This window comes from Amborella trichopoda, chromosome 1 (genome assembly GCF_054954075.1).
Source record: "Amborella trichopoda isolate Santa Cruz 75 chromosome 1, AtrichopodaSantaCruz75HAP2 v2.0, whole genome shotgun sequence".
Taxonomy (NCBI): Eukaryota; Viridiplantae; Streptophyta; class Magnoliopsida; order Amborellales; family Amborellaceae; genus Amborella; species Amborella trichopoda.
This window is the reverse complement of record NC_142336.1, coordinates 10,530,071-10,548,634: the sequence shown is the minus strand read 5'-3', so window position 1 is coordinate 10,548,634 and position 18,564 is coordinate 10,530,071. Positions and strand designations below refer to the sequence as shown.

The window sequence follows — 18,564 nt, the reverse complement described above, 5'->3', positions numbered from 1 at the left end:
TATATATATAGAGAGAGAGAAAGGGAGAGATAGAGAGAGGAGGATATTTATGGCCTCAGAGGCCCTCGGACCTTGGGATGGAGTCGTAGAGGAAAAGCTTGTAGACCACTCTATCACTATGAGAGACAGAGATTCACATCTGATCAATAATATAAAAAAGAAAAGGACCTTCACATTTAACATTCATAAGAAAGAGAATTTCACATCTCCTTATCAATAATCTCTCTCATCATTTGTATTGGGATAAGTCCTTCAGCTCGTATGGCCTCTTTATCAGGATTTGGGCTCACAAACAGCAGCGTTGGCAACCCCCGAACCTACAATGGATAAGGAAAAGCACTGCAAAATCCTCTAAATACCTTTGACCCCATTTTGTGTAGAGAATGAAATCAGTGCTGATGAAAGGGAAATTGAATGGATCATGAAAACCATCATCATGGTGAACGGTGATGGAGAGTGGGACTTTAGCAGAACGAGATGTGAACCTGTTGGGGGATTCCACTCTCTCCCCAACACCGTCCATTCGATCAAACAGTGATGGCCTCAATGTGCTTGATTTTCCATAGTATGTTATACTCTTTAGAAATCTTATATTGGTTTATGCATACAAACCTGCATGTCATGTGCAAAGTCGTATTCATCATCTGTGTCTACCTTGACAATTGTCAAATTCTTTTCGTACTCCACAGCAAGCTACACATGACGAAACTCACATCTCTTAATTGCATACTGGTTTCAGTAATACATGAAGTATCTGAATACCTCTACTGCATAATTAATGGGTTAACGTTTTCAAAAGGAAATTTAACAAAAATAAACCTGTACAAATACAATCTGTTAGATATCAGCAATTGTTAGCCATTTGAATCAAATTCTATTGATGAATTCAACTTAACAAAAGAATGAGCAGACAGACATATTTCTAGTGATGAAGAAATTCATGTTCTGGGCAAACATTCTATACGATGCAAGGTTTCAAAAATGCTAGGCAGCCGGCCTGGCACCCAGAGAGCCTCAAGCGCCCTTTAGTACAAATTCTTTGTATAAATAACATATGCTATTTGTGTCAATTTTATAATTTATTGCATTTGAAAATATTGTAATATACTTTTTTATATACAAACACATGATATATTGCATGTTGAGAATAAAATTGTTCAAAATTTCAAAATTCAAACCACAATTTAAAAAAATGTAAAAGTCTAATAGCCTATATATTCGTGATACTCTCTAACTCTCCATATTCCATAATAAGATGGACTCCAAGTCTCCAACTCTCCGAGTCTTCAACAAACTTACAAAAGTATAAAACCCAAACAACAAAATTATCCAAAACGGCCAAAAATCTAACATCCAACTGTCGAAGACATCAAGGGCTTATGAAAGTGTTCAAGGGTTGAAAATAACGCCCATAACCTATTTAAACCTTTTTGGGATAAAAATTATCCCATTTGCCCATTTGGGCTACTTTATAAATAAATAAAAAAGGTCACATCCCTAGGCTCCCACCTAAGTACATCGGGGTGCCCAGGTCTAGGCGTGCAGCCAAAGGTATCTTAGGTGCTTAGGCACCGGGCGGACCGTTTTCTAAAACCTTGATTTGACGTGTGTTAGACTTGTATGTCATCTATGGGTACACATAGATAGGTGTCTTAGGGTTTAATCTCAGCCCACTTGATATGTGTGTGCGTATGTTTGCATGTGCATGTGTGTATGTGAGGATTGGAGAGGGAGGGAGGGAGAGGAGAGAGAGAGAGAAATCGGGGAGAGGGGGTTAGAATATAAATCAAGTAGGCAAAAAAACTTATCAAAAAGTAGCATATGGGATCTCTATTGTCCAGACGAATCGTCATCTACACTACACTCATTCTATGGGTATATTGTTTTTTCTCTGCCCAACATTCCGCTCCATAGAGCAAAGCTGATCGCACCTTTGTCCTATAGAACTTGCCCTTCAGCCTAATTGGTATGCAGCGATCACATAAAATTCCAGTTGCACATCTCCACTTCGCCCACCCAACTCTAATTCTATATGCGACATCTTTCTCGATCTTTCCATTTTCCTGGATTATCAATCGAAAGTGCAGTCTTTTTTGTACTTCCTGGCCGTAAATCTTGACTACTTCCTCTTCTTTGCTCCTTTTATTACTAAATTTGCACTCCATGTACCCTATCTTAGTCTAACTAATTTAAAAAACTTTGGATTCTAGAGCATCCCTCCAAAGTTCTAACTTTGTGTTGACGTTGTTTTGGGTCTCATCCATCAAAACTATGTCATCTGCGAACAACATGCACCACGGTACCTCATCTTGTAGGTGCCTAGTTAAGTCGTCCATAACTAAGAAAAAGTGGCACGAGCTCAATGCTGATCCTTGATGTAGACCTATTGTCACTAAAAACTCACTCGTCTCTCCACTAGTTGTACGTACGCTAGTAACCACCCCATCATATATATCCATCACCAAGTCGATGTAGTGTCTAGAGACGCCTTTCTTTTCCAACACCTGCCAAATCATATCTCGAGATACTCTATTGTAAGCTTTCTCTCGATCAATAAAGACTATGTGGAGGTCTTTTCCCTTCACCCTAAATGATGCAGAATTTTAGAAATAGTTTTTAGGAAAGGTAGAGTGAGATAGGTTTTCTTTTAAGCTTATCCTATTTTAAAGTTGCTTAAAAGATTTAGTTAGATTTAGTGAGAAATTTAAGGGGTATTTAAATAAGAGAAAGATAAGGGAGTTGGATATGGGAAAGATCATGATAAAGATTGAAAAATACGGGGTGGTAAGTGGGAGAGAGAAAAATTGAGAGAGAAAATAGGAAGGAGAGTGAAAATAGGAAAACGTTCGTAAACATTCAAGAGGGAGGTCCTTGTTTTATTTATGTGTTTTGAAGTCTATTTAAAGGAAAGAGGTCCCTCATTGTAAGCAGATCAGAGAATTATCTGATTTTTTGTGTGGATTCCCTTGCAGACTTTGTTTTTGAGGTGGATTCCCTTGCAGACCTTGAGAGGGTTTATTCTCTCAACCGCTTTTCTTTTTAATTTTTATTCTTGTTGTTATTTTCTCCCTACATCAGTTGGTATCAGAGCAAGATCGAACAGTTACGATGTCATCGAAACCTGTGCTTACGTTTGAGGATATATTGCCGCAACTCATGGATTATGTGGGTCAGCAAATTCAGGAGTGCTTGAATACGGTGTTGGAGGGTATCCGACGAGAAATAGGTGAACGGATCAGAGGTTGCAATGATTAGAGGACATCATTCATCAAGAAGGGGAAGCTCGCAACCTCAACTTGGTGCCAAATCTCACTATAGAGACTAATCAAGCTTTCCGACCGACCCGGGCTGCTGATCCAGAATGTCAAGAAGAAATTTGCAGATGAGATCCGCATCCTGTGGAGCAACCACGAGATTTCGATATTAAAATCGATCTTCCGAAATTTCATAGTAAGCTCCACATTGAAACTTTTATTGATTGGCTAAGTACAATTGAGAATTATTTTGAATGGAGTCAATTGCCAGAGAAACGTAAGGTTAAACTTGTTGCTACCAAGCTCCGCGGGTATGCAGCCGCCAGGTGGGAGCAAGTTCAACAACCCCGACTTTGTAGTGGGAAAGGAAAAATTATTGACCTGCAAAAGATGAAAAAGAAATTGAAAGAAAATTTTCTTCTTGTGGATCATGAGCAAATTTTCTTTCAAGAACTCCAAAATCTTCGACAGAGTGAGAAAAAAGTAGAAGATTATATAGGAGAGTTTTATCGATTAATTGCTCGAAATAACCTCCACGAACGGAAGGACAAAAGGTTGCCCGATATGTAAATAGCTTTCAACCTACCATTAAGGATGTCGTTTTTCTACATCGGCCATAGACTTTAAATGAAGCTTTTCAAGTTGCTTTACGAGTAGAAATTAAATATCAAGGGAGAAAGGGAGCAGCGATAAGAGATTTTACATCCAAAAGGAGGTTCCGCGCCAACCAAAATTTAATTAAGAGAAAAGAGATACTGCAAAGTTCATGTGTTATCGATGCAAAGAGACAGGGTACCGTGCATATGAATGCCCAAAAAAGAGGATGGAGGTACACTTGGTTAAGGAAGTGGCTAAAGTTCCAGAAGAAGATCAAGTTCAAGAGATAATCTTGCATGGTGATGAAGGAGATCCGCTTTAAGCTCGAGGTCGACCTTCTCCCAACCTGGGGAGAATGATGCAGATTTTTAGGAATGGTTTTTAGGAAAGGTGGTGTGAGATTCTTTTAAGCTTATCTTATTTTAAAGTTGCTTAAAAGATTTAGTTAGTTATAGTGAGAAATTTAAGGGGTATTTAAATAGGAGAAAAATAAGGGAGTTAGATATGGGAAAGATCAGATAAAGATTGAGAAATATGGATAATAAGTGGGAGAGAGAAAATAGGGAGAAGAGATGAAATAGGGAGGAGAGATAAAATAGGGAAAAGTTTGTAAAAGTTAGAGAGGTAAGTCTTTTTTTTTTTTTGAAATCTATTTAAAGGGAAGAGGTCCCTCATTGTAAACAGATCAGATAATGATCAAAGAGAGTTGAATAAAGTTGATCTAGTGATAAGATCTTTTGAGGTGGATTCCCTAGCAGACTTTGTTTTTGGGGTGGATTCCCTTGCAGACTTTGTTTTTGAGGTGGATTCCCTAGCAGATCTTGAGAGAGGTGTTTTTCTTTTATTTATTTTTTTTATTATTCTGGTTGTTATTTTCTCCCTGCATCACTAAACTTCTCAATCAGTTGCTTAAGGAGGAAAATAGCCTCAGTTGTTGACCTTCCTGGCATAAAACCAAATTGGTTTTCAAATGCACTTGTTTCATGCCTTAGTCGTTGGTCAATGACTCTTTCCCAGAGCATTGGATACACTCATTTCTACAAGAAATGTCTCGTATAATATTGTTTCAATCAAAAGCCCACGGTTCACGTGGTAGAGTCGACTATTGAATTTAGCATGGTCCCCGATTCAAATGCCAGGGCGAGAAAACCTTTAATATAAAATTTATCTAGTGAAAATGGCACATTGCTCACAAGTTTGGAATCCTCTTGAAGAGCTGCAGCGAGCCAGGTGAGTGAGGTCTTTGCATGCAAGATATTTAGCTATTTGTGTATATATACATAAAAGTGTTATTTAATCTAAAAAAATATCAAACGTGATCTTTGAGGTTTGAACTCCAATCTCATTCAAGAGGGGGCAATCAGCTCTACCATTATGAAAAACATAACTTTGATTGAAACATGTCTAAATTATACTATATAACCTACCTTTAAATATAAAATAATATTTGTACGGTCATGTCTTGCCTCCTTGGCTTTTTCAGATGTAGCAATAGATACTCTTAGTACATATAATAGATGTGTACAAACGAACAGTGAACAGAGAAGTGTAAATAGATAAGAAACAGTATAAAGAGACAAGATGAACACATACACACCAAAGTCTAACAACTTCAAGGATCAAACTAAGATACAAGATAGATGGCAACAGCGAACAGAGAAGTATGCAGGAAAGAAAATCAAAGCACACCAAAGACAAACAAACTAGGTTGAGAGGCGCTAGAAGCGCTCTGCCATTTACAATGACTTGAGAGGGTATTTATAGACCTCGGATGCAAAATCCGGACTTCAAAAAAAATTAAATAAAGAAAGTTGGCCTGGACAGGTAGCCTTTTGAACAGTAAAAAGGTAATCTACAGTGACAAGTGGCCGACAAACAGTGACAGGCGGCCCCTCATGAATAGTACTGTCGACAAAACAGTACTCCACAGTGCTGCCGACAAAACAGTTCTCCCTTAGTCTATATCATATTGGAGAAGGTATCCATCTGAATCATAGTTGGGTGATGAGTGAATGGATGGGCTATGGGATGGTCCAATATATGTGTCATCGCTTGAGCTGTCCGTGGGTGGTTCTTCAAGAGGAGAGTGGTCGGCAAGCCACAGATAAAGCTGGTGTAATAAGGCTGCTCCTCTGGAAGTTTCATTGTTCCACACTGTATTCCTTGTATAGACATCCACAGGAATCCAATCTGGCTGGATTTGGTGAATATAACACATGATGATCCTTAATTCTTTCCATAAACCTGTATGAAATAGCCAGAAATTCAGAAGATTGGAATCATACCATCCAATGGTTTCTATAATGGGATGTTGGGTAATATAGGTATGTCCAGAATAAATCAAGGGGTTAAGGTCTTGATGGGAACTGATAATGATATAAGGTTTATGGGGGTAGCCAAAAGATTCAATCCATTGGTTGTAATGATAATCTTTTATAAGGAATTTATAAAAGTTTAGAGCCCTGGGGTTAGGATGGTGGTAATTGTTCCATTGTAAAAAATGGCAATGTCTAAGGTAAGATAGGAGTTTTCTTACATGGAAGTTGAAACATGTGGTAGTTTTGGGTGAGGTACCAGAAAAAGCAAATGGCTTCTTTTGGCATGTTGTAGTAGTGTCTGGTTTGGAAGAGAGATAGGAATGGGTATGTAGGATGGCATCGAATTCCTTGAAAGCAATCTCCATGATTTATGATGACTATTTCATGCAGGCCATGGTTTTTTTGAGGATAACATCATAAATTTCATCAAGGAGATCTTGTGGATTGTCATCAATACTGATAATTACACGCAAAAAAGGAACAATTTGGAGAAGAGGTTCTTCAGAAAACTTTCTTCTTGAGAACGTATCTGCCAAAACATTATTTTTTCCAGAAATGTGCCTATATTCAAAATTCCATTGTGAAAACCAATTTGACCATCTGAGTAACTGGGGGTTTGGAAGTATTTTGTTTTTGAACTTAAGCATATTAGGGAAGGCAGATAAATCCATTTCAACAAGGAATTTGTGTCCTATAAGGTGAAATACTTTTCAATTCCTCTTTTGACAGTAAGGATTTCTTTGAAAGTTGAATGGTAATGGAGTTCTGAATCCTTAAATCTTCCACTCCTATAACCACAAATCATTTTTTCTTTTTCAGTTTCTTCAATCAAAATACAAGCCCCGAATTCATCTGAGGCATCTGTTTGCAAAATTCTTTTTCCTGTTGAAGGGATTTTTAAAGAAGTTAGATTTTGAGATAATCTTTTGAGCTCCCGGACGCACTCAGTTTGTTTCTTTATCCATGGTGGTGTTTTTTTCTTTAACAGAAGATAAGAGGACAGGTAAACAAAGAAATCCTGATTTGTTGGACCAAGCTAAGCAAGAAATACATGATCTGATAAAGGAAGAATTAAATGAACCAACCAACTCTCCTTGGGCATGTGAAGCTTTTTATGTTAATAAAAGAGCTGAACAAATCCGAGGAAAACCCAGATTGGTTATTAATTATCAGCCCTTGAATACCTTTCTTGCAGATGATAAATTCCCTTTACCAAACCAGATAGCATTATTTTCCCATATATCTCATGCTCACATATTTTCAAAATTTGATTTAAAATCTGGATTTTGGCAAATTAGAATACATCCGGATGACAGACCAAAAACAACTTTTTGCCTTCCAAATTACCATTTTCAAAGGACAGTAATGCCCTTTGATTTGAAAAATGCACCTACTTATTTCCAAAAAGTTTTAACCACCATTTTCGAACCAATCTCAACCCAGGCTTTGAAATACATAAGATGTTATCCTTTTGTTCTCTCCCGATCTAGAAAGTCATATACGCCTATTAGATAAATTTCATTCCCTTTGCTATAAATATGGTATTATGCTTTCTGCGAAAAAATGTATCTTTGCTACTACCAAAATAAACTTCCTTGGTATTCATTTTCATAATGGCATGTACAAATTACAACCCCATATAGCAAGGCATTTGCTAGAATTTCTTGATAATCTGTCTTCTGTAAAGCAAATCCAACAGTTCTTAGGTATTGCTAATTACATGTCCCCTTTTATTGAAAACATTCTTTGTTTACCAGTCCACTTTATCTTCTGTTAAAGAAAAAAGCACCACCATGGACAAAGAAACAAACTGAGTGCGTTCAAGAGCTCAAAAGATTATCTCAAATCTACCTTCTTTAAAAATCCCTTCAACAGGAATAAGAATTTTGCAAACAGATGCCTCAGATGAATTCGGGGCTTGTATTTTGATTGAAGAAACTGAAAAAGAAAGAATGATTTGTGGTTATAAGAGTGGAAGATTTAAGGATTCAGAACTCCATTACCATTCAACCTTCAAAGAAATCCTTGCTGTCAAAAGAGGAATTGAAAAGTTCCAATTTCACCTTATAGGACACTAATTCCTTGTTGAAATGGATTTATCTTCCTTCCCTAACATGCTTAAGTTCAAAAACAAAATACTTCCAAACCCCCAGTTACTCAGATGGTCAAATTGGTTTTCACAATGGAATTTTGAATATAAGCACATTTCCAGAAAAAATAATGTTTTGGCAGATATGTTCTCAAGAAGAAAGTTTTCTGAAGAACCTCTTCTCCAAATTGTTCCTTTTTTGGGTGTAATTATCAGTATTGATGACAATCCACAAGACCTCCCAGATGAAATTTATGATGTTATCCTCAAAAAAACCATGGCCTCCAGAAATGATATGATGCAACAAAAAATGCATGAAATAGTCATCAGAAATCATGGAGATTGCTTTCAAGGAATTCGATGTCATCCTACATACCCATTCCTATCTCTCTTCCAAACCAGACACTACTACAACATGCCAAAAGAAGCCATTTGCTTTTTCTGGTACCTCACCCAAAACTACCACATATGTGTCAACTTCCATGTAAGAAAACTCCTATCTTACCTTAGACATTGCCATTTTTTACAATGGAACAATTACCACCATCCTAACCCCAGGGCTCTAAACTTTTATAAATTCCTTATAAAACATTATCATTACAACCAATGGATTGAATCTTTTGGCTACCCCCATAAACCTTATATCATTATCAGTTCCCATCAAGACCTTAACCCCCAGATTTATTCTAAACATACCTATATTACCCAACATCCCATTATAGAAACCATTGGATGATATGATTCCAATCTTTTGAATTTCTGGCTATTTCAGAAAGATTTATGGAAAGAATTAAGGATCATCATGTGTTATATTAACTGAATCCAGCCAGAATGGATTCCTGTGGATGTCTATACAGGGAATACAGTGTGGAACAATGAAACTTCCAGAGGAGTAGCCTTATTACACCAGCTTTATCTGTGGCTTGCAGACTACCCTCCTCCTGAAAAACCACCCACAGACAGCTCAAGCGATGACACATACATTGGACCATCCCATAGCCCATCCATTCACTCATCACCCAACTATGATTCAGATGGATACCCTCTCCAATATGATACAGACTAAGGGAGTACTGTTTTGTCGGCAGCGCTGTGGAGTATTGTTTTGTCGGCAGCACTGTGGAGTACTGTTTTGTCGGCAGCACTGTGGAGTACTGTTTTGTCGATAGCACTATTCATGAGGGGTCGCCTGTCACTGTTTGTCGGCCACCTGTCACTGTTTGTCGGCCACCTGTCACTGTTTGTAGGCCACCTGTCACTGTAGATTACCTTTTTACTGTTCAAAAGGCCACCTGTACAAGCCAGCTGCCTTTATTTAATTTTGTTTAAAGTCCGGATTTCGCATCCGAGGTCTATAAATAGCCTCTCAAGTCATTGTAAATGGCAAAGCGCTTCTAGAGCCTCTCAGCCTAGTTTGTTTGTCTTTCGTGTGCTTTGATTTTCTTTCCTGCATACTTCTTTGTTCACTGTTTGCCATCTATCTTGTATCTTAGTTTGATCCTTAAAGTTAGACTTTAGTGTGTATGTGTTCATCTTGTCTGTTTATACTGTTTCTTATCTATTTACACTTCTCTGTTCACTGTTCGTTAAAGGCACCATATGGGTTGATGTAGTGCTCTTGACAAGCATTTGCTGAGACCAAATACCATGCAGCGGCTCTTCAGAACTTGTTCCACTAATACAGTAGAGATCGGGCCTCTTTCATTGTACTATTCAGAATGGCTTAGGTTTCCTAGAGCATGGGGGCTGCAGAAAAAGCATTAATCAGTTGTAGCAAGACAAACAAAACATGTCTTAAGGATATTAGCCCATAAGATTCAGGCTCGGACTATTTCTGTAACATACATCCCAAGTTTGACTCCTGTTTTGTCAAGATTATTTCCTATACCATAGATGCAAGGAGCATGGTAATAGAGTGACAATCCCCCTCAGACTCTCACATCGCTGATCCTGGATTCAGAGCCCAAGGGGGGGCTCTTCCTCCCATTCATGGATCTCAATCCCTATTTTATAGAGATCTTGTTTCGTGACTAAAAGGAATCTCGATTCCTATGGAAGGGTGATCACGACCTCACTAAAAATTGGGCGCCATCCTAGTTTGAAGGGATCTAGATCCTAGGGGAACTTACAAAGTTTTTGAATTTTTAACAAAGCGTTTGCTAATTTGTTTGCTTTCTAACGATTTTCTTGCTAACAGCCATTTGTACACGATTTTAGCTTTCCATTTTCATGGTTGTGGTTTATATCAGCTATTGAAAACAGCGAGTTGACTCAGAATTGCACAAGTTGGCTCGAAACTGAGGGATCCCTGGTCCCTGAGCACAAGAATCACCAGTGTTTTCCAAATCTAGGTGGTTCATGATAGTGAATCACCCAGTTCCGTCCAGTTCAGCGTAGGGACTTAGGTGATTCTTAGACTTCAATTCTTACAATGGCCCTATACTTGAACAAAATCACACCTCGTAATTGGTGTTGTGTTAGGTCTACGTTACACATGACCAGCCCACCTAACTCTACTTTCCATCATCTTCACCTACTGAAGCCACACCTATGTATTCATTCTGAATTTCAAGCCACACCTAAGTTCTCTCCTACAAAGAAAATAATGAAAGTACTGAATAACAAAAATAAATAAAGTAAAAAGCTACAACTCTTACCTATAGTTAAGCTCCAAAAGAAAACCCAAGATTGCTTTAGCTCTTGCATCAAACTCCATGGTTGTAGAAAACTCCTCCTCGAGTTTTGAATTGGGATAAGATGGCTCCTATGCTAAACCCACAGTTGCCTTCAGCCCAAACATTGTCCATTGAAACTAGGGCTTCGCAATCAGCTGATAAGCATATAAATTATTTTGAGAACCCCTAGAGGAAACGGTCATTGTATGTCTATCGAATAATCATAATACATACTAGGTTCTGCCAAATAAGCCTATTGACCTTGCCTCAATTCAGACCTATAACAAACCAAGGGAGAATCTTCAAGATGAGTATATTGAATCCAAAGGCCCAACCAGCAACTTTACCAATTGATTCTCCTTGGATTCATTCCAAATAATGACTTCCCCTCCTACAAAGAAAATAATAAACTACTAAATAATTAAAATAAATAAATAACCTTCAATAATTCAAAAGAAGAACCCAAGACTGTTTTAGCTCATGCATCACAAAAATCTACAGGTTGGAGCAATAGATCAACAATTTCAAATAAAGGAATTTATCTGTTGGAAACTATTATGCTACCCTATGTAGTTATTAGGATGAATTGAATCATTATCAACCCATAAACTACTTCATTATGGAAAAGAGCTAGAGGAAAAGGTGGAAGAAAAGAAGATATTTAATCTTTTACGCAGCCTTAGTCCTGAATATGAAACTTTTAAATCTAATGTTCTGGATGGTGGAACTCTAGCATCACTTGAAACAATATTTTCTCTTCGCCAGAGTGAAGGAACTAGCCAGAGAGTTATGGCTGTGCCTACTGGTGAATCTAACAGATATGCCGTAGTTTCAAATTCTTTCAATGCCGAGGTGGAGGTTGTAGTGGGGGTTAGTCGCAGAAGCCTCACACAAGATGAAAATGACAAGCTGAAATATACTGATTTTGGAAAAACCTTGACATACTAAAGAGGTAAGTAGGGATCTCATTGCACGCCCTAAGCGTAATAGAAATCAAGCTTATGCAGCTGCAACCAGTGAGAAGACTAGCCATACTATGTCTCGACAGCAAAGGATGCTACTAGTCATCTACCTTATGACTATACAACTTCTACATCTAAGGATGAACTGGTGAGGGTTTCCAAGTGAGAGCTTCTTGATCTTAATTAGCGTGCCTTCACCCATTATGAGCCTTCTTCTTCCCCTAAGTCACACCTTGCCCATTCAGGTTTATTTGTATACACACGACATGTTTCTATGAATCCTCAAGCTCCTTGGATCATTGATTCAGAAGCCACTAAACATGTGAATGGTATGCACGATCTCTTTTCTACTTACATCACTTGTAACCAGGAGTCTATCATGATTTTTGATGGATCCGTTGTAGCAATTAATGGAAAAGGGACTGTTCCAATAACTTCTTCCATAAATTTATTATCCACTTTGCCATGTTCCCAATCTGTCCAATAATCATCTATTTGTCAGTAACCGTACAAAGGCTTTGGATTGTGACGTGACCTCCTTCACATCACATTACGTTTTACAAGACTTGGTGACAGGAAAGATATTTGGACATAGCCGTGAGGACGGAGGGATCTAGCTTTTGAACACAACAAGACAAGATCCTGAAAAAACTCACACTGTTGTCATGTCCTTGATTGATTGCTAATAAAGAACGGGTGTATTTGTGGAACAACTGTCTTGGTCATGCTCCTCATTCCATATCACATTCTCTGTTCCCTAAACTTTTCCATTGTTAGGTCAAGTTCAATTACAATATGAGATTTGTCAGTCATCAAAACATTGTAGTGCTTCATTTCTTAACAGTAAATAAAAAGAGCGACACTAATTTCTCTACTATACATTTTGATGTGTAGGGATCTTCTCCAGTTGTTTCTATTTTTGGTTTTCGCTTCTTTGTTACTTTTGTGGATGACTGCATTAAATTGATCACACTTTAGCTAATCAAACACAGGTATGAAGTTGCAAATCTTTTTCAACTTCACCATAAAATGGTCAGAACACAATATAATGCAAAAATTAGAATACTTCATTCTGATAATGGTGGTGACTATGTTTCTAATCATCTCAAAGACCGAGGGACCAGGGTAGAGAGTTCCATACAACATGTCCTTACACTCCACAATAAAATGGAGTCGCACAACGAAAAAAAGAAAAACTCGTCAAAAGTTACTCGATCTCTCTCGCTAGGAGTGAGAGCTCCAAAATACTTATGGTCCTAAGTTGCCCTTACTGTGGCCTTCTTGATAAATTGTATGACATCAAGAGTCGTTAAGGGCAACTCTCCTATCCAAATACTTATTCCTAATTCCCCTTGGTTTCCCGCTCTCTAAAGTTTTTCATAGTGTGTTTTGTCCTTGTTCTGGAACCTAAGAGAGACAAACTTAATCATAAAACCATTAATTGTGTCATTTTAAGATATTCAACAAATCAAAAAGGTTTCAAATGTTATATCCTATTAATCATGATGGATGTTACCTTCTTTAAATCCATTCCATATTTCTCCACTGGTGCACAAAAATGCTCTCTTCAGGGGGAGAAGAATAGTCAAGGAGAGTGCAATCCAAAACCATTAGCTCCACCTTTTTTGACAGCTTCATTTCTGAAATTAACCAAAAATAAGATGGAAATGCCTCGGTTGCACCCAACGTGAAGGAGTTGAAGACTCATGTTTGAAGAGAAAATTCGGTAGAACATGAAGTCCAAAATGATCATTACTCAAGTGTCAACTTGGAACCAGGTACTAGCCTTAACTCAGAAAATCCTCTCATCCTACTATTTCCTCAAAACTTCCCAGTTCAACTCTTTTATCAAACATTGACTTACCAATTGCCTTTTCCTGCACCCGATATCCTAGAGGGAACTTTGTTTCTTATAATTCTGACACCTTCTTATCACGTTTTGTTTACTATCTTGTCTACTGTTACTACTCCATCCTATGTGGCAGAAGCTCTATCGTAACCTCAAAGGAGGGCTGCGGTATGGGAGGAAATGCAAGCTATTGAAAATAAAATTCTTGGGAACTCACTAAACTTCCTAAAGGAAAGACTGATACAATGCAAGTGGGTGTTTATAGTAAAATACAAAGCAGGTAGCATTATAGAAAGTTAAAATGAGAGATTGGTTGCAAAAGGTTTTAGGCAAACCATGGTATAGATTACAAAGAAACTTTTGACCCCGTAGTGAAGTTAAACACAGTTAGAATCATTCTCTACTTATCTACAACTAAATCTTGGTCGCTACAGGAAGTCTATAACACAGAATCATTCTCTCCTTTTCAGCTTCATGGGTACACTCGAAAGGTGTGCAGATTAAAAAAGGAAATATATGGACTTAAACAGTCAGATCCTGGCTTGAAAATTTCAGTGACGCCTTGCTAAAGATTTGGTTCAGAAGGAATCAAGCTTATCCCTTAAATATTATTTTCATTAGTAAGACAAATACAATGAAGAAATTTAGGAGGGGGTTTTCATTAAGGTTGTTTAGACTTATGGGAAATCCACTTTATGGATGATTTTTCATCGTGAGTCATATCAAATAATCCATTTAGTTGGTGGTTTCGGAATTAACAGAATCAAGATGGCTGATATTGACTTAGTTAGCATTGGTGATTTGAGTAGAGCAGGGAGGGCTATGGAGAAACACACTGTGTGAGGTTTTCATCTAAGGGCCTGTTTGGATAAACAATCAAATTTTTTCTGGAATGGACTATCTTATCTAAAATTACTATCTATGGATAATGTTATTTTGTAATGTTATTTTGTTTGTTGTTTGGTTACTTGGTATGTACCTTGCGTTATTTATATATTATTTTATTTTAACTTTTTTTATTATTTCCAGCTATTTTTTGGCTAAAAACAAGTGACTTTCAGCAAATTATTTTGAAATATGTTGGGGTTGTTGGATTCCATTAGCTTGATGAAAGGCATGATTTTATGAGTGTCCTTCTCCATTTGAAGACATCCATTCACTTGATGGAATTCAATCAAAGGATTCAACGAGGCCAAGAAGGGTTTCCAGCAACTGTTATTTTAGTCTTGAGAAGGAACTGGGAGTATTATGGAGATAGATATTGAGGCGGAATTATGAGAATTTGGGTTTGGAGGAGTTGCTGCATCGATAAGGGTATTGAGGAGGTTGGGGAGGAACATGTAATTCAAGTAGTCACAGATAATGCTGCTCTCAATCTAACTGCAGGTCATTTGCTTCGACAAAAAAGGCCTAGCATATTTTGGACTCCTTGCGCTGCACATTGCGTAGATCTTATGATTGAGGTAATTGGTGAATTGCCTCCTATTAAAGGAATTATTTTTAAAGCTAAGGAGGTTACAATCTTCAAATACAGTCACATACTCGCAAGTTAACAAAAAAGAGAGAACTAGTGAGGCCTGGGGTCACATGATGCGCAAGTTTACAAAAAAGACAGAGCATGTATAAAAGGAGGATCGTATTGAGGTCTGTGTTTGCTTCAGAGGAGTGGAGTAGGTGTAAGTGGTCTAGAGATGCCAAGGGAAAGAAGGCACGAGATATTATTCTTTCGAAATATTTTTGGCGTGGGGAGAAGCATGCGATATTAGTATTGCTTCCCTTGGTGAAAGTCTTGCTCTTGGTTGATGCTGATAAGCCCTCCATGGGCTTTATATGCGATGTAATGGAAAAGGCTAAGAATGAGATTGCAGAGAATTTGGGCGATGATGTAGCAAAGTATGCCCCAATTTGGGATATTATAGATGATAAATGCGATAGGCAGCTCCATAGACCATTTCATGCAGCGGGGTACTACTTGAACCCCAAATTCTTTTATGCAGATGCAGATATAGATCAAAAGGGGTAATTATAGATGGTTTTAATAAGTGCCTTGAGAAATTAGTTCCTGATCCAAATATTCCAAGATAAGATATCAATTGAAGAGCTAATTTCGTACAAGTGTTCTTTGATGTCATTTGGGAAAGATATAGCATTAAGGTAGAGAAACAAAGACGAACCAGGTAATATTCTTTTGACTTATGTACTTTTGTTTTATAAAATATAAATTTATAATTTTCTTTCAAGTTCTGATAACGTTAAATACCTAAATTAATTATAAAGGTTGCCCACATATTGCAGCCCAATGGTGGAGACAACATGGGAGTAACGCTCCAAACCTCCAGAAGATGGCTATGTGGATCTTGAGTTTGACAACTATCTCTTCTGGTTGTGAGCGCAATTGGAGTTCATTTGAGATAGTATTTTACTATTTTACTATTTTAAAGGAATAAAATTTTATATGCTTTTTTTTTTTATAAGTTCATATTCATTTTGTAATATAGATTCATAAAAGGTAAGAAGATCATAGACCTATAGTAGTTACTTATGCATTATTTTTCCTTATAGGTGCATACAAAGAGAAGAAATAGGCTGGAGCAAAAGAAGCTCAATGACTTGGTTTTTGTTAGAGAGAATCAAAAGCTCAAGGACAAGAAAAACCAGCCAAAGAAGGACCCTATCTCTTCGAAAAACATGGAGAATGCTTCAGATTAGCTAGTTAGTGACCCTGGTACTAAGAAGGTCTTCCTTGGGGAGGGTTTGACATGGAAAATGGTCGAGAAGGCTTCACGGCAAGCTTCTGATCCTAGGAGGGCCACTCGAGCAACTTCTTCTGCTGGTACTTCACGAAGGGAGATAGAGGAAGAGGAGGCAGATTCAAAAGAATCTCTGGAAGAAGAGAAATATGTTGAAGAGGGTGATGATTCTGATGATGACGGCCTCAATTCTGATGCAGATGATGGCAATGAAGATGATGATTTCGATTTTTATTGATGTCTCGATTGTCTTCTCTCTTCTTTTGAAGTAACTTTAATACTTTATTGCACCATCTTGGTTTGGACTTTAGACATTTGGATTTTGAACGATTTTTATTTAGTTATGTGGTTTGTAATTTTTTTGCCTTTTTGGACTATTTTGTTGTGTGGTTTACTGGTTTTTCTATAGTTTTGGAAGTCAGTTTGTTGATGACTTGGAGAGTTGGAGACTTGGAATCTTGGATGTTATTATGGTTAATTTTATGGATATAGAATATGCCAATATGGAGAATTTCAGAATTTGAGAGTTGGAGACCTTACAGCCTATTAAACTTTTAAATGTTTTGTATGGTTCAAATTTTTGAATAAATTACAAATTTTGACACAAATATATGCATAAATGTGCATTTGGATAACAAATATAAAAAAAAAAAACTAAGAATTTGCACCGCAAGGCGCCCGAGGCGCCCGAGTTTCTGGACGCTGGACGCTCGGCACCAAGCAGGCTGCCTAGCGTTTTTGAAACCTTGGGCGTGCCCTCTTAGTAGAGTAGTAAGAAACAAGTTTATATTCCAACAATGCAATCCACATAACTATTGAAAAAATGCCATCTCTAAAATTGAACCCCAGAAGATAATATGCATCATGTGATTTCTAACTATTGAAAAGGCCACCATAAATCTAGTAATGATGCAATCAACCTGAAGCATCCGATTCGATATGTAAAATATAAAGAAATCACGACTAAAATTAATTGGAACATCATGAGTCCGATTTTCTATAGATTACAAGTGTCATAAAATAGCTGTCAATTGAAAGATAGCAATCCAACAACCAGCAAACTGATAACCAAATTCTCATAGATAAAACATAAAGAAGAACATGCCAACACCAATCCACTGACATATCAAAAGATTATTGATCGACGTATAGGATAATAATTATTTGTGGACAAATGAAATGGGAAAAAAAACAAAGAAAGAAAAATCAGGAAGGAGAAACTTGAATGCACATACCATCTCAAGCTCCTGAGCCATGAGAATGCAGGGACCACACCATGTGGCATAGAAATCTATGACGAGAGGAACAGTCCTCTTGCTTTGCACCAATTCATACACTTCTTTTGCTGATACTTTTTTCTGCAAAGTTGACCACCAACATGAACACCCACCATGATCTCTCTCTCACTCCCACACACAAACACACCAGAGAGCGCTAAACCCAAATAAGAAAGAGAACACACATGCACAGAGAGGGGGGAAAGGGAGATACCACAAGATAGTCTGGTCGCAAGTACTTGGCGGAGATGGTACAGGAACGGGTGGTGAGTTTGCGTCGAAGAGGAGAGAGAAAGAGGGAAGTTTCCATGGAAGAGACAGGAGTGGTGGTGGTGGTAAACTTTGGTGGATTTTGGGGGGCAATGCCAAAACCTACTGCTGCTCCTTGCAGGGCACCCATTTCCGCTCAATGCAAACAGGCCTGCCCGAGCGCCAAACGCCCTTTTTGCTTCGCCTTTTGATAATGTCCAAAGGAAAAATGTTTATATATAGATGAGGCTGTAAACAATCAAATTATGGCGCACATCAAAAATTCGCTAAAAGAGGTTATTTTAAACGCTCAAAAATTCTTGAATAGATCATCTCTACCTCGAGAATTATGAATATAAAAAAATATATATTTTCAATTTTAAAAATAGTATACCTTATAATAGACTTTTTGGATAGTCAATTTTCAAAACTTTCAGGTGCTCATAGATCTACTCGATCTACCTTAATTTTATAATGTTGCAATCCAATGAAGACGCACGTCGAAATTTTATCGTAATATGTAATTTTGATGTAAAAAATTATT

General features: G+C 37.6%; 1 protein-coding gene across 3 annotated transcripts; it reads right to left on the bottom strand.

Moving 5' to 3' along the window:
- Positions 1-86: 86 nt before the first annotated feature.
- LOC18443016 (thioredoxin-like protein CITRX2, chloroplastic) lies at positions 87-18,202 on the bottom strand. 3 transcript variants are annotated; one of them, XM_011628186.3, is made up of 4 exons: positions 17,986-18,202; positions 17,730-17,852; positions 613-693; positions 87-339 (listed from the first exon to the last, which is right to left on the bottom strand). In XM_011628186.3, exons 1-4 carry the CDS (start codon positions 18,169-18,171, stop codon positions 274-276), a joined length of 456 nt encoding a protein of 151 aa, XP_011626488.2. In that variant the 5' UTR covers positions 18,172-18,202; the 3' UTR covers positions 87-273. The 3 variants fall into 3 exon arrangements, with proteins under 3 accessions (XP_011626488.2, XP_006853034.2, XP_088717124.1); XM_006852972.4 differs by having other exon boundaries at positions 87-317; XM_088860998.1 differs by lacking the exons at positions 87-339; positions 613-693 and adding an exon at positions 790-819.
- Between the last annotated feature and the right edge of the window lie 362 nt (positions 18,203-18,564).